Source organism: Lepisosteus platostomus, chromosome 5, assembly GCF_059453375.1.
Source record: "Lepisosteus platostomus isolate fLepPlt1 chromosome 5, fLepPlt1.hap1, whole genome shotgun sequence".
Taxonomy (NCBI): Eukaryota; Metazoa; Chordata; class Actinopteri; order Semionotiformes; family Lepisosteidae; genus Lepisosteus; species Lepisosteus platostomus.
Window position 1 is genome coordinate 10,913,017 of NC_142615.1, and position 16,451 is coordinate 10,929,467.

The 16,451-nt window shown below is 51.4% G+C and overlaps 1 protein-coding gene and 3 non-coding genes across 4 annotated transcripts; 2 read left to right on the forward strand and 2 right to left on the reverse strand.

Annotated features, from left to right (window-relative positions):
* Positions 1 to 6,396: 6,396 nt before the first annotated feature.
* LOC148663408 (U1 spliceosomal RNA) lies at positions 6,397 to 6,567 on the reverse strand. The gene has a single exon (XR_015938670.1). It is a non-coding gene; the product is annotated as a U1 spliceosomal RNA (small nuclear RNA).
* A 7,816-nt stretch (positions 6,568 to 14,383) lies between these two features.
* On the forward strand, positions 14,384 to 14,441 carry LOC148663409 (U7 small nuclear RNA). The gene has a single exon (XR_015938929.1). It is a non-coding gene; the product is annotated as a U7 small nuclear RNA (small nuclear RNA).
* A 286-nt stretch (positions 14,442 to 14,727) lies between these two features.
* LOC148663410 (histone H4-like) lies at positions 14,728 to 15,059 on the reverse strand. The gene has a single exon (XM_088633040.1). The coding sequence runs from the start codon at positions 15,057 to 15,059 to the stop codon at positions 14,748 to 14,750; it is 312 nt and encodes a 103-aa protein (XP_088489166.1). The 3' UTR covers positions 14,728 to 14,747.
* A 750-nt stretch (positions 15,060 to 15,809) lies between these two features.
* On the forward strand, positions 15,810 to 15,898 carry trnay-gua (transfer RNA tyrosine (anticodon GUA)). The gene is given in 2 exon segments: positions 15,810 to 15,846; positions 15,862 to 15,898. It is a non-coding gene; the product is annotated as a tRNA-Tyr (tRNA).
* The last annotated feature ends 553 nt before the right edge of the window (positions 15,899 to 16,451 follow it).

A 16,451-nucleotide genomic window follows, 5' to 3' on the forward strand; every position in this document is an offset into this window, starting at 1 on the left:
GAAAAAAAGGGATTGCTGAAGGAATAGCGTCTCGCCCTGCCCGTGCGAAACAATCCAGGTGTTGCATCCTGGTACACGACTGCAGTATGGCTGAAGGTAGTAACTAGAACTGTACTCGCAGAAGAGCCGAAAATGGTAACTCGATTCAACTGTGTGTTTAAAGCCAGGATTTGGAACCTGGTCCGTGTTCCTGAATTGTGATAGTTCGTCAGTTTGTCTCGACTGGGGGGTTCCGCGGGGCGCGTGGGAGAAGTGAAAATGGTTTGGTGTGAAGAAAAAAAAAAGTTTGATTAATCCAAAGTGAAACAAAGAAATATGTCGGACGGAATTTAGGCTGAACAGGAATGTAGAAAAGTGTATGAACATTTGGATAAAAATAAACAATATTTAGAGGAATATTTGAGAATTCAACAGAATATCATAGATGAGACACAAAAATCTCTGATGGAAAAGCTAAAAGCAATGGCTGAACGAAACGAAGTTATATATGCAGAAAAAGAAACAGCAAAAGAAGAAATAGAACGCCTTAAGAGAGAATCTAGGAGAAGGGTGGGAATTAGTGTGGAGATTTTTGAAAGAGCATCACCCACCGAAAACTGATTAGACAGCATGTCAGCAGAAGGAAAAGGTTTATAGCTTTATGGATATTATACTCGGGGTTAGCCGATGAGAAGGAAGTGAATGAAGATACTTCCACAGTAATAAAACAAATTTACTTGAGTGGGTTGATGTTGCTGATGATAAAACCTGATGTTGCCAAGAATGTACAACTATGCTTTCCTGATATTACGGACAGCGGAGACAGATTTGATTTAATAACTCGTGAAGCATGCATGCAGAAGTGCGAGCGCTGCAAATGGGGTAAAAAGACTCCCAAGGAGGAGAAAAGGGAGCCGCCAGTTTGTTGAAATTATTGTGCGACTTTAATGTTATACCGAGATATAAAACCCCAAAGACAAAACTACTAATAAGCTGGTGTACAGTTACTAAAAAAAAGGTGTTTTTTGGAGAAATTGTAAGAAAGAGGCTTGATTTCACAATTAAAGAACATGTCAGAAGCTGAAACGAGAGCCGTGCGTGAACTAACAGTTTTAATCTAGTAAACCCCTCTGTAGCCTTCCTAAATTTATCTCAGGATTTAAATAAAAGTGAAATAATCTTACAGTGTGCAGTAACTGGGGGACACAGGAGCACAGCTGTCCTGTTTTTAGACTAAAACAGCATAAAGATGTGATATAAAGTTTTCTAACGGGTAACAGGAGGCTACAGGAGAAGGGGTGCAAGGGTTGTGTTTAAAGCAAATATAAGCTGTCAGAGTCTGCTTGGGAAAAGATGTACAGTTTCAACTACTGATGTGGGTGGGGGACACCCCAGACATATTTTAGGCCCAGACCGCAGCATTTTATAAGGAATTACTGCATGAAATAGCATTTATGTAAACTAACTCAATAGAGTTATGTGATATTGTGATTGTTTTACCTAATTACGGAATCCATAAGGCCGGGCTACTCCAAGTATTGGATCTAAAGAGGAAAAAAAGGAGTATAAAACCAACTACATGATAAAGCCAGGGTGAATGCCTTCTCAGAACGAGCTTGTCCAGTGACGTATTGGTTTAAGGGGGGTAGTGCAGTCTAAAGACAAAATTGCCTTGACCCCTGCAGCACAAACTGTTTTTGATGTTTTGAAACAAGCTTTCTTGCAGACACTGGCCCTGGACTGGATTCCCTCAGACAGATCATCTGTATGTAATCTGTATGTAAGTGAAAGAAATGGGTTGTGAGCCGTTGTGCTGGTGCAGGAGCATGGAGATAGGCATCGTCTAGTGGGTTATTATTATTCAGGACCCCTTGATGCGGTGGCCAAGGGGCCGTGTTTATGTGTTGTGCAGGCTACCTGCCTGGCTGTATAAACTGTGAATAATCTGGTGTAGAACTAGCAGACCGAATGAAAAGATTTAATTGAAACTTGTAAATATGCTAAATGGAAAATTGTAGCAATTTATATAGACTATATATATACATTTGGTGTATGCCACAATTTTGGATGGCAGTGAAGGAATAGGGATTTCCCCAACATGGGAGATGGCTCTCCAGGCTTTTCTCAAGGCCCTCTCACCCGAGGAGCTGCGGCGCCACGTGCAGCTGGCCGCGCCAACATCGCTGGAGCAGGCCTTGGCCCTTGCTACACGGGCTGAGGCCGTGTTCGGGGTGACTGGAAGTGCCAGCAGACGCAGTGCGCCCTGCCGGCTGACCGAGACGGCGACGGAGGGATCCAGCGAGGGGGAAGAGGAGCCAGCCCGGGCAACCGCTGCTGGAAGAGGGGACACCGAGCCCGGTTCTGCCGGGCACCCGAACCTCGCACTCCTCGATCGGCGTCGGGAAACGGGAACGGGGCGGCTCAGCGTGGGGAAGGCCGCCCCTCGAACACCTCAACCCCCGCTCCGGAGAGCGATGTTAAGACCGGTGCCCCTCACGCCACCGTGGGGCGAGTCGGCTGTAGCCGGGGTCTGTACCTCCACTGCAAAATCGAGGACCAACCCTGCCTGGCCCTACTCGACACCGGTTCATCGGTAACCCTACTCCGTCCGGGCGTCCTCCCCGACACCGAGGGCACCAACCCCCCAGGATGGGAGGCCTCCAGCCTGCGGCTAAGGACCGTGACGGGACAGCTCGCTGCAGTCCGGGGGAAACAGGTGCTTGCCTTCCGTCTAGGTGCAGCGACGGTGCGCCACCCCTGCTACCTCGCACCCATCCAGGAGGACTGCATTCTGGGGCTGGACGTACTGCAGCGAGTGGGGGCCAGTTTGGACTTGAGCCGGCAGGAGTTGGTGTGGCAGGGGGAGCGACTGCACCTGGTGGAGGGCAGGCCCGGCGAAGGCCGAGGGACGCGGGCTTGCCGGAGCCGGGAGAAAAAGAGGCAGTGGCGGCGGCGGCAGCAGTCGCCGGGGCAGACCAGGCCTGTGAGCCGGGGAGCGAGCGTGCCAGATCCTGCTCCCGAGTCAGCCGGGGGGCCAGACAAGGCGACGGCGGCGGGGGCCGAAGGTTGCGTGGAAGCGAGGCGCGCCGTTGAGGATCTCTACCAGCGGAGCTGCGAGGGCCTCGATCAAGACCAGCTGCTGCGGCTCCAGGAGCTACTCACCCAGAACAAGGATCTCTTTGCGGCGAGAGATGAGGACTGCACCCGCACTGCCCTGGTCCAACATAAGATCAACACCGGCGACGCTCGGCCCATCCGCATCCCACCGGGACGCATGGTTCACGCCAAGCGGACCGCCGCCGAGGAAAAGATCCGGGAGATGGCCACAGCGGGGGTGATTGAGCCCTCCGCGAGCCCGTGGTCGGCGCCAGCTGTACTGGTAAAAAAAAAAGACGGCTCGTGGAGGTTCTGCGTCAACTACCGCAAGCTGAACGAGGTCACCCGGAAAGATTCCTACCCCCTGCCGAGGATAGATGACGCCCTAGACTACATCACTGGGTCGACCTGGTTCAGCTCCCTGGACCTCCGCTGCGGCTACTGGCAGGTACCGCTTGCTCCCGATGCTCGCCCGAAGACGGCCTTTTCTATCGGCCAGGGCCTCTGGCAGTTTACTGTCATGCCTTTTGGCCTGTGCAATGCCCCGGCGACGTTCGAGAGGCTGATGGAGAGGGTGCTGGCATCTGTCCCGCGGAACCAGTGTGTGCTGTATCTGGACGATCCGATACTTCATGCCCGGGGCTTAGACCAGGCCTTGACGAACCTCCAGGCGGTGCTGGCCTGCATCCGCCGTGCTGGCCTGAGGCTCAACCCCCGCAAATTCGAGCTCCTGCGGTGGGAGGTGAGCTTCCTGGGACATGTTGTTGGACCGCGAGGGGTGGCTACGGACCCAGGTAAGGTCGCCGCAGTGAGGGACTGGCCGACTCCACGCACCATCACGGAGCTCCGCAGCTTTCTGGGGTTGGCCTCGTACTCGTACTGGGGTTCGTCCGGGACTTTGCCAGCATCGCTGCCCCGCTGCACCTCCTAACCGACAAGGGCCGCCGTTTCGACTGGGACTCGGGCTGTGAGACTGCCTTCGGCCGGTGAAGCTCTGGTGGTGGCCCCCGTGCTGGCCTACCCCGACCCGCGGTTGCCGTATGTTCTCGACACCGACGCGAGTGACTCGGGGGTGGGTGCGGTGTTGGCGCAGGAAGGGCCGGATGGGGAGCGCGTAGTGGCCTACTATAGTCGGGCTTTGACTAGACTAGGGCTGAACGGAACTACTGCGTGACCCGTCGCGAGCTCCTGGCGGTGATGGCGGCGGTCCACCACTTCAGGCCGTACCTGTTCGGGACCCGGTTCCGGCTGAGGTCCGACCATGTGTCCCTCACCTGGCTGCTCCATTTTAAGGAGCCGAAGATGCAGATGGCGCGATGGATAGAGATCCTGCAGGAGTACGACTTCACTGTCGTGCACCGTGCGGGGTCTCGCTCTCTCGCGGCGCCCCTGTGAGGCCGCGGTGCACGGCCAGCCGGGCGTGGGGCACTTCGGCGGTAAAAAAACCCTGCAGCGTCTCCGAGGCCATTGCCACAGAGACGTGCAGCGGTACTGCCGAACGTGTGCGGTGTGCGTGGCGCAGAAGGGTCCCCCCGAGCGCTCTCGGGCCCCCCTCCAACAACACCAGGTGGGGGCTCCTATGGAGCGGGTGGGGGTGGAAGTTTTGGGCCCGTTTCGGCGCACCGAGGCCGGGAACCGCTACGTCTTGGTGGCCATGGATTATTTTACGAAGTGGCCGGAGGCCTACGCCCTCCCGGACCAGAGTGCCCCCACGGTGGCTGATGCACTGCTGGAGGGGATGTTTGCCAGGCTGGGGGTGCCGGAGGAGTTACACAGTGACCAGGGGCGTAACTTCGAGTCCCAGGTCTTCGCCAGAGTGTGCCAGCGCCTGGGGATCACTAAGACGCGGACCACACCGCTGCATCCCCAGAGCGACGGGTTGGTGGAGCGGTTTAATCGGACGCTCGCCACCCTGGTGTCCCGGCACCAACGGGACTGGGACCGCCACCTCCCCCTTGCGCTCTGGGCGTATAGGACCGCGGTCCAGGAATCCACCGGGTGCACCCCGGCCTCGCTCATGCTGGGCCGGGAAATGCGAACCCCGGTGGACCTGGTCTTCGGCCCGCCGCCCGGAGACGGGTCGGCACCACCGGCTGGACCGGACTACGAGTGGGACCTGCGGCAGCGGATGCAGCGGGTGCACAGCTTTGCACGGACCCACCTGACACAGGCGGGGGTCCGGCAGAAGCGGTACTACGACCTGCGCTGCAGGGGGCCTGCCTTCCAGCCCGGGGACTCGGTTTGAGTGTACAACCCGCGCCACCGCAAAGGCCTCAGCCCTAAGATGGCCCCGTCTTGGGAGGGGCCCGCTGAGGTACTCGGGGTGGTGGGCGAGGTCTGCCACCATGTCCGGTTGCGAACACGGGGGAGAGTAGTGGTCCTGCACTGAGACCGCCTGGCCCCCTACCGGGCCCGGGAGGAGGAGCCGTGTGGGGAGCCATGGGTCGCCAGCCATCACCGCGGCGCAGCGGCCGCTCACGCAGGGTTCCGCAGCAGTTAGCCGAGTACGAGTACAGCCTGAGGGGGGTGTTCGACGTCGGCGAGACGCCAGACGCTTCAGGTGGGGGCAGTGTAACACCCTCACCTGGTGGTGGTGAGGAGGAAGCGCCCCTAGGCCCTCGTAGTACCGCTGGGCATGCTGGGAGTGGTAGCCGGGGAGAGTCTGAGGGTCAGCACGATGACCAGCGGCTGACCCTACCTGTGTAAATAATGTCCTAGTATTTCTAGCGCCCTGTGTAGTCTTATAAGAGTATAGCGTGTTGTTAAGTAATTACCACCATAAAGATGTGTACGTGTTCCGTCTCCTCATGTGCGTGTATATTCTGTGTTTGGTTTTGTGTGATTGTTAACAAATAAAGCTAGCGCTTGGTTTGTTAATCGCGTCTCTACTGGTCTTTTGTTCTGAAAAGAACCTATAAATGCTACAATATATTCATTTATTACTGATTTCATTCATTGAGCAAGGATACAATAGAGGTACAGCCATTCACTATTTGACATGTCTGTACTGGTACAGAACATAGCAATCAGAAAACAGGTGAAACTGTCTTTAGAATTAGCACACAGTACTGAGACCCCCATGACCAAATAAAGGCTAACCTCGATAATCAGCCTAAATAATGCAGACCACAGCAAAACGACTGACTTTGAAAAGGGAATGAATGTCCGGAAGGAGAAGTGTAACCAGCTTGAGATGCTTCTCCGGACCTCTAACTAAAAGAAACCGGGAACCAGCAGTGGCATCGACTCCTTTCGAACTAGGATCCTATCGCAGCTCGTGGTGTCGTAACTCTTCCGTATCTGATATTGGACCAAGCACATCAGGGGAGAGGGTGAACACAGTCCCCCACTACCAGAAATTATGCAGTCGAGATTCCCACATTTGGGGAATTCGCAGGGGTCAGCACAGCCGGAGTGCAATGGCCGAGCCTCGCTCTGGGTGAACCGATTTCGATTTTTAAGAACTTTTATTTCCTTTTCACAATCAAATACAGGGCATCACAAATGCTTTACATTAATATACATACTTAAAACAGTATATATGATCACATCTTATTACATTTTGACACGGTACCAGTTACATAGCAACAATTTCTTTTTTCTGAAGCAAATCACATTCTTTACTTAAACATGATAATGTTTTTCACAGTTTCTTGAGATATTGACCTATGCTCTCTATTTCCCACAGATTTTCTGCTTCCTCCCTCCTTTCTCTCCACAGATCTCTGAGGTAATAGTTCTCTCGGGTGATGAACAGGGCCAGGCTACCTGCTGCCTTGACTGGGACCTCGATGCCTTTGAACAGCCCCATGTTCCTCACTCTCCACAGGGCGTCTTTCCCACTGTTCACCACGGCCCAGATCCTGTCAAACACGTCAGGAGAGATGCCGTATATGACGAAAGCAGCGGTCAGGGTAAATTGGGGCAAGAGAGCTTGCAACCAATCTTCAAACTGTGCCCAGAAGGCCTTAGCAAAAAAGCAGGACCACAGGAGATGGGTCACAGTCTCCTCCTCGCCGCAGCCCACCCTAACGCAGTGAGGGCTGGGGGTGAGGCCTAAGAACTAAGAAAGTTCGTACCGGTAAGCACTGGTGGACGACACTCCAGGCTAAATCTCTGTGAATGTTGCACAGAAACTTAGAGGATGTGTGTTTCCACACCTTCCTTGTTTGGGCTGATGTTAAAATGCCCACAGGGGTCTGCCTATTGTTCTGGGGTGCAACGAAATCTTCCAGTTTTTGGACGCTGACATCTCGGAGGGGAATATGGTGAATTGGGTGAGATCTTAGAAAACTTTTAACTGTCCCATAAATTGCAGGGCATGTGTCAGAGAGTGGGACATCCAGCTTGGGTCTGACACCCCACACTCTGAACACCTCCCTACCTACCCAGAGCCTGGCACAATAAGTCCAGGTATGCGCTGCAGGTGCTGTTGCAAAGCCTCTCAGCACAGAGGCCAGGAAAATGCACAGCAGCTTCGTAGCAATATCTGGGACAGACTTCCCCCCTGAGGGTAGCGGCCTGTACATTATTTCCCTTCTGAGTCTTTCCTGCTTCCCACCCCATAGAAATTGAAACATCAATCTCCTCAGCACCGCCGCAACACGGTGTCGGATTGGGAAGGTAGAAGCCAGAAAATTCAAGACAGGCAAGAGCTCGGCTTTGATGACCAGCACCTTACCTGTCATGGTGAGGTCTCGGTCCTTCCATTGCATCAGTTTTTTGTTTAAGATTGGCAATTTGTTCTGCCAATTTACTGTTCCCATCTCTTCTCCAAAATACACCCCCAGGACCTTAATTCTCTTCTCTTGCAGCCTGAGGTCATGTCCTTCTTTTGGCTCCCTCCAGTTCTGATAAAAAATCTCACTCTTAGATTTGTTAATTTTTGCAGAGGAAGCCAAAGAGAAACGATCACATCACTGCAGAGCTCTGCTAATTGAGGCATTGTCAGAGAGGAGCAGGGTGACGTCATCCATGTATAGAGATGTCTTTACCTCTCCTCCCCCACTTCCAGGCACTGGTATCCCATTAATGGCCTGATCCTGGCGCAAGGCACAGGCTAAGGGCTCCATAGCCAAAACGAATAACAAGGGGGATAATGGGCAGCCCTGCCTCACCCCTGAACAGACTTCAAAGGGGTGTGATCTATTGCCATTAACCATTACTCTGCTGTTGCTACCTGTGTACAGCAGGTTAATCCACTTTCTCATGATGGGGCCAAACTTCATGTGCTCAAGTACCGATGTTAAGTACTGCCGGTTTAGGCAGTCAAAGGCCTTTTCTAGGTCTACACCTAAAATGCACAGAGGGAGGGAGCGATCCTCTGAGTACAGACAGACATCCCTCAACAAGGCCAGGTTGTCGCTCATCAGGCGTCCTGCTATCCCACAAGTCTGTTCTTTCCCTACCAGTGAGGCCACTACATTTTGTAGGAGCAGGAAAAGGGCTTTGGACAGAATCTTAGTGTCCATGCCTAACAGGTTGAAGGGTCTCCAGTTCTTTATGTCATTCTTTGCTCCTTTCTTAAACAAGAGAGAGATAGTGCCTTCTCTAAAGGAGTCAGGCAGCAATTCTGTCTTATAGCTTTCCTCGAATAGGAGCAGTAGCGGATCCTGAAGCAGATCCCAAAAGGTGCAGTAAAATTCTTTAGGGAGCCCGTCAGCACCCGGATTTTTCCCCTTTTGTAAGCTCTCCATAGCCTGTCTCAGCATTTCTACTGTCAAATTCCTCTCAAGTACTTCCCTATCTTCTTCACTCAAAACGTTTTCTAGCTTTGAGGTAAAAAAATGAATTTCTTCATCCTTTACCTCTGTAGAGCTGTACAGTCTTGAGTAGAAGGCCTCGGTGCAGGAGAGGATAGCACTCGGCTCTGTTCTCTCTCTTCCCTCCTCATCAACTACACTTTCCATGACAGACTTGGAGCCTACCACTTTCCTGAAAAAGAAGCGAGTACACTTCTCATTTTCTTCCAAGAACTGCACTCAGCTTCTTAACAGCACTCCTCGACTACTTTCTTTCGCTATGCTCCGGATGTCCTTTTTTAAGAGGGTGATATCCTCGAGCACATCGAAGCCACTGTGCAGCATCGTGTAGAGACGCTGCAGCTGCCTCTGTTTCCTGGCTAGCACTCCTCTCCGTCTGGCAGCAGCCTTCCTTCCCTCAGCCATGAAAAAGGCCTTTGTCCTCACCTTCACCTCCTCCCACCACTCTCCTACTGACCCATACAGACACTGCAAGGACAGCCACTGTGATAGTTTCTCCTTGTAGCGGGATACTAATCCCCTCGTTCTCTAGCAGCTTTGTGTTGAGTTTCCAGAGGCCTGGGCCAAAGACAGTCCCGCCCTTGAGTTCCACTCTACACCCTAAAGCCTGATGATCTGAGAAGAAGACAGGCTGAAGAGTGACCCCAACAACTTTCATTTTCTCTGACACAAAGCAATAGTCAATTCTGGAGCTGCTATTCCTCCCTGACCATGTATATCCTGCTGTTGTGGGATATATACATCTATATGTGTCTGAGAGTTTAAAGTCTTGAACTAAGTTTTGCAGGGCCAGTGAGCTGGAATCCAATTTTATCGGCCTTTTGGCTAAGATCAAGTTCAAGTGGCATGCCCGCAGTTCTTGTCTTTCCAAAGTTCTAGAAGGCGATCGAAGATCCTGAAGAGCGCTTGAGCTGGTATCACCCTAGGTTGAGCCTTGGGGGTTAAGGCCAAGCAGCAGCTGAGCTGGGTGGGATCCGGCAGCAACGTTCTCTCTCTCTGCTCTCTCCTCTCCCCTCTCCCTTTCTCTCTCTCTGCCTCCTTGGCCTCTTGGCTGGGAGTAGGTACTCGTGGCCTGCCCGCGGTGCTTACTTTCTTCCTCGAGACACGGAAGCACTATCCGCTCCCTCCCTCTCTCTCCTCCTGCGCCTGCACCTAGCTGGGCTTTGCCCACAAGGACAAAGGCCAGGGCTCCCTCGCTGCTCCTTTAGCAGCCAAGCCCTCCTCTCCACAGGACCTTGCTCTCTCTCTTTCTCTCCTTTTTTCTTTTTTCTCCTTTCCAGATGGCAGACAAGAAGACACTGATCCGGTTCCACTGGACCAAGAAAACAGAGACGATGCCAACTGCGAAATCCTTTTTCATTACCTTCCTGAGAGGGATCCTGCAGTTGGTGGCCGGAGATCTCTACTGCCTGCAAGACAACAAGGCAGAGAGATACATGGAGGCCTACATGGCCACGGACGCCTCATATGAAAAGGCCACGAAAATTATCAGAGAAAAAGGTAAGCACCCCTGTTTCTCTGATTTCAGGCCGGAGCCTATGAGGAAGACAAACCAGAGGACCATCACAGTCCTCACATACAACCCCTACGTACCAATGGAACTGGTAACAGCGTACCTAGGGAGGTATGTAACTGTGGTGGGCAAACCGACGGAGATCAGGGACAGTTGCGGCGTCTGGTACGGCAAACGCCAGTACCGAGTCCTCCTGAAAGAGGACCTAGAGGGCGTTGACGGTTTCCAGCACCCCCCGGCCCACTTCAACATCAGAGCTGACAGGGGGTAGCTTTACTACCCCAGGATGCCGGATTTCTGCAAGAAGTGCAGACAGTCCGGCCACAAGGAGAACACGTGTGACATCGTCAGATGTCACAACTGTAACAAAGAGGGGCACCTGGCAAAAACCTGCCGGGCAGCCAAAAAGTGCGATGGATGCGGCGTCGAGGGACACCTCCTTCACTAATGCAAGGTAAGCAAACCTTCGTTTGCGCAGGTGGTGGAAGCCGACCGGCAGAAACCGGTCTCAAGACAAAGGGAGATAGGTGAGAACAAAGAACCCGCACCTCCCCTGCAGAGAACCGAAACTGCCGAGGCCACACCCCAGCCGCACCAGTGCCTCAAGATGGCCGCCAGGACGACGGACAAAATGGCTGACCGGAGGAAGGGCCCTGGATAACTCCCAGCAAGAAGGGAAAGAGGATCCACCTTCCGAAGGACAAAAGAAAAGAGTGGTAAGGGAGAACCGTTTCCTCGTCCTAGAGGAAACGGAACTTTCTTCCCCCGAGGCCCGAAACCAACGGAGGAGGCAGCCCAGGAAATGGAAACCCTCCCCCCCGAGGCCCAAAGATGACAGGAAGTGACAGCCCAGGAAACGGAACCCCCCTCCCCCGAGTCCCACGGACAACAGGAGGAGGCAGCCCAGGAAGTCGGAACCCCCTTCCCTGAGGCCCAGGAACAACAGGAAGAGGCAGCCCAGGAAGTGGAGCCCCCCTCCCCCAAGGCCCAGGAGCAACTGGAGGTCCCCGAAACTCCTGGAGAAAGGGAAGAAAAAAGCCTTCCCGAAGCAGTGGCGGAGAGTATCCTCGAGGAAGACTAGGATTACTTTGAAGCCGCCCTGGAGCCTGGACTGATGGTAGGGCTGGACCTGTCCAGCATGTTTACCTTTCAGTCCCCAGCGATACCTGGAGGGAGCCCAGCATATTCCCCCCAGGACCCGAACGAGAGGAGTTACATCTAGGCTAAACAGTGCCCAGATGTAGACTCCCAAGTTTTCCACTGTAAGCACAAAGAGAGGAGGTTCAACTTTCACTTGTTTAATCATGACTGTGAAACTTATCTTTCTAACAACTAACGTGAGAGGGCTAAGAGACCCGGTGAAAAGACGGGGAGTCTTTCATGATCTGGCCTCAAAGTCTTTCTCAGTTTGTTTCTTACAGGAGGTCCACCTGAAGGATGAAAGCGACAAGCTGACATTCAGCAGGGAATGGACGAAGGGAGAATCATGCTGGAGCGTAGGAGGGGTCCACTCTTCCGGAGTGGGAATCCTCCTCGGAAACCCAGAGATGACGCTGGTTTCCTCCTTCTCGGTGGTGCAGGGCCGGATCCTGGTCGTAGACATCGACTGGAGGGGGCAGAAGTTGAGAGCAATTAACGTCTATGCTCCAACAGAACCCTCTATCCTGAAGGAAGTGTTTGCTGACCTGGCCAGCTGCTGCACCACCAACAGACAGGTGGTGCTTGGCGGGTACTTCAACGTCGACCGGGAGAATGGGAGCGATGCTAGCTCGGCAGAGCTGGAGTCGCTACACAAGCAGTTCTCACTGGTAGACGGTTTCAGACGGTGCTGCCCTAACGACACCGGAACGACATGGAAAAACTCCCGGGGAGTGTGCAGCCGCCTGGACTACATCTTTCTGCACACGACCTGCTCCCTGGAGTCGGCGACGGTGTCCCCGGAGGGGTATTCCGACCACGAGCGATTGATGGTGGTGGCTAACACCAACCTGCCGCCATTCGGTCGTGGGTACTGGAAGCTGAACCGGGAGATACTGGAGGAAGATGAATTCAAGGCACTGTTCCGTAAAGACTACGCGAGCTGGGTCGATCTGAGAGACGGCTACAGCTCCATGGTGGAATGGTGGGAGTCGGTGAAAGACAGGACCCGAACCCTGGCGCAGACGTACTGCAGACGGAAGGTGGCCAGGGAGAGGAAGGAAGCTGCACGACTCCAGGGCCAACTAGAGGAGGAGTACAGCTCGGCTAACGGGGGAGGAGCCTTCAATTCAGCCCGGGCACGGGACCTGAAGGAGAGGCTCCGCAAACTCAATCAGGTCCGAAGAGCCCAGAAAAAGAGTGTGATCCACGGCCTGAGACGGGGAAATGGAGAGGAACTGCTGGGCGAGAGCGAAAGGTAGAAGCGGCCACCGCTTTCTACACGGAGCTCTTTTCAGAAAAGCAGACGGAGGTGGTGAGGGAGGACTTGGAGGGTCCGATTGCGGCCGAGGAGCTGAAGGCGGTGCTCTTGTCCATGGAGAATGGCAAGGTGCCAGGGCCGGACGGACTCCCCAAGGAATTCTACACCTGCTTCTGGGACACCCTGGCGGAAGACCTGGTGAAAGTGGCGCAGGAGATCTTCCGCCGGGGGAAACTCGGAGACACCATGAGGGAGGGCTCCCTGCTCTTCAAGAGCCCTTAGCAGAGACGGTGAGACGGGACCCTGTCATCGACGGCCTGGAGATACCGGGAGGCGTGGGGGAAACCCTGAAGATCTCCCAGTACGCCGACGACACGACGCTGTTCCTGAGGTCGGACAGGGGGTTGAGGAGGGCCCTGCAGGTCATGGAGCAATACTCCAGAGTCTCGGGGTCGAAACTCAACCGCCGAAAGAGCAAACTGAAGTTCTTCGGGCCCTGGAAGCACAGGACGACGGCGCCGGAGGGTCTCGAGCTCTGCACGGAGCCCCTCAAAATACTGGGAGTTTCCTTCCAGAGCCAGGACAACGAGACCAACAACTGGACCAAGAGGATCGCCAAGGTGAACGCGAAGCTGGGTCTGTGGAAAACGCGGTCGCTGTCCTACACAGGGAAAGTGATCCTGCTGGCTTTGGTTTACCTGGCGGTGGTGTACCCGCTGCCGGCCAGACTCAGACGAGCGCTGCAAGGGATGATCTTCGGCTTCGTCTGGGGCGGGAAGTACGAGTACATCACGAGAAACCGGATGTGTCAGCCGGTCGAGGAAGGGGGTCGAGATGTCCCACATTTCTCCCTGAAACTCGACTGCATCTTCTACTGCAACCTCTGTCGGGCGCTGCGGGAGCCCATCGGACCTCAGGAGGAGGACGAAGTGCCTAGTCGCCAAATGGGGTTTCCCCACGGTGAGGGAGCGCTGGAAAGGACTTTGGGCCCTATACAGGGATTAAAGGACAATAGCGAGTGGTAGGTTTGGAGGGACTCTCTTATTTGCGCAAATCCGCCCCCACTTGCAAAGATTGATAACGGACAATCAATCTCCGTTACGCCGTTGTTATTTATTACATGGAGTGTTAATATGTGTGAGATGTTTCTTTTGAGATGTTTATTTTGCGGAATAAAGTATATTTTGTAGAACAAAAAAATCTTATGACAAGGTTTACAAGTTATCTGTTGAACTACATTCTAATAGGTGTGGTCACATTCCAGGTCATTTGTTTACGTTTTTGTTTCTGGAGTACCTGTTAGATGAAATGTGCTAATATGTAACCTAACTCCAGTGTGAATAACTAGAAGAGGGGAGCAGCTCCATTCCAGACCAAGGGAGCTTTGAGATTGGCTGGGCCAGATCTCTCATTTGCATATCTGATTTGGAAATACAACACTAAACCCCCTTCTTGCATGGATTTAACTTGCACCCAAGAGACCCCTACTGTGTATTGCTACTTATTTTTTATGATAAGTGGTGATTACCAGTTGACAGGTTTCATTTGTTGAATTATAAATGGTTCTGTATTATCACCCTGAATGGCCTGTACTCAAGGTTTGGTAGGGTATGTGTTTTCATTTCATTTACCAACTGGAATTTTTGCTCTTTTAGTATTTGTCTAGAAGGCTTTCTAAAGTTAGGAAGCCCATTTATTTGGTGAAAAAAGATTCTGTATTAATATTAATATTTCTCATACAACATAAATAGGGTCTTTTATGAATAAAAAGATCTTGCACTTGGAAATCTTGATAAAGCTGTGTGCTTCCATACACTCTAGCAGTTTTGATTCCTAATATTTGACCTTAGGTGTGGGAACGGGTCTTTTTTGCAATTTGATTTCCAATTGATCAGCACAGTATAGAAAATAGACCCATAAAGCAACCTCAGCAGTGACAAATGTCACTGGGTCACTTGGGTTTATACGTCATGGTCCGGTAGTGAAGCTCCACTCCTGTTTAGCCTCCGAAGCCGTACAGGGTGTGGCCCTGGCGCTTCAGCGCGTACACCACGTCCATGGCAGTGACGGTCTTCCTCTTGGCATGCTCGGTGTAGGTGACGGCGTCGCGGATGACGTTCTCCAGGAACATCTTCAGCACCCCGTGGGTCTCCTCGTAGATCAGCCCGGAGATCCGCTTCACTCCCCCACAGCGAGCCAGGCGGCGGATTGCGGGTTTGGTGATTCCCTGGATGTTGTCACGGAGAACCTTATGGTGACGCTTAGCGCCTCCTTTCCCGAGTCCCTTTCCGCCTTTGCCTCTTCCAGACATCTTCTAGTTATCAGCTGTGAACACGACACACACTGCTCATCTTTGATGTATAATAGACATCTTTCTTTGATTTCTATTATACATCAAAGAAAGATTTTTATACGTGTGAAAACTAGTAAATAAAGCCAATGATTTGTTTTAGAAATGTATTATTAAAATATACAATTATTCACACCTTAACAATATGTAGTTCAAATTATACATTATATACAATATTGTATTCAAATGTCTAATCATTATAAAAAACACAACTAGTAAACTTCAGTTACAAATTCTAGTAACATGGCAATATATATAGTAATGACAAACACAAACTAATTACATGAACACGCTAATATTTAACTCAAAACCACATTTCGATTCAAATATAAATTTTTAAAATTTACAACTTCTTTATTTCCACGAAAATATTATTAATGTAGCACAAACGCTACTTTCTAATAAAGACAGAAAGAAACTGTTTGTTTTGTGTCTACTGGTGATCCTCCTCTCGATACTAATGAAATGTTTAATATGATCCCTCGAGAAAAAAAAGGAATCAATTTCCGCCTGGAATGATTGATGCCCCATCAAACATTTTGTAATATCCCTGGAAGTTTATACAGTAGAATCCTGGTTCGTGGCTTAAATTCAAGGTAAATGAGACTAAGGAAACGAGTTGGAAACTTGATGTCGAAGTGGGATTTAAATCACCCATTTCACATTTTACTTCATTGGGCAGTATGTGCCAGAGAGCAACGCCACAGGATCTCTTCGATAGCTCAGTTGGTAGAGCGGAGGACTGTAGTGGAGTCAACAGGGAATTCTTAGGTTGCTGGTTTGATTCCGGCTCGAAGGAAGGTGCTTTTCATGTAATCTAATCAAAGAGTTAAAAAAGCGACTCTGTTTTATTCAGACATTGATCAAAAGCTCAATAATCGACTAAGCAAAGGCTCCTGTTCCGAATTCAGCCCACGTCTGATTGTCTTTTTTTTGCCAAGATCTGATCTTTGAATTAAGGGACTACACTGTCTGCTTTGTAATTCAAAAATACATACAAATGTCAAGTTTTTGTAGATATAAAGGTGTTCTCTGTTTTCAAAGGATAGTTACTTAATTGGCATAATGATTTGGTATTGATTTTGTATCGTTGTATTATAAAGTTTGTGCTTTCTGTGTTTTTATCGTATTGTGAACTTATTTTTTAAACAAATGCTTACAAAGGCAAACACGGCACACATCTGTTTATACCAGCGGTGAATTGTACATTTTTATTAAGTACAAGCTACTGTGCACTTCTGGGAGTATAACAGGTTCGATATAAAGTGGCAAAAATATAAAAGGGGAAAATACCCCAGACTGCATGTAAAGCCCTCGTTGTGACTGTTTTAGATAAAATGGCGTACTATGCAC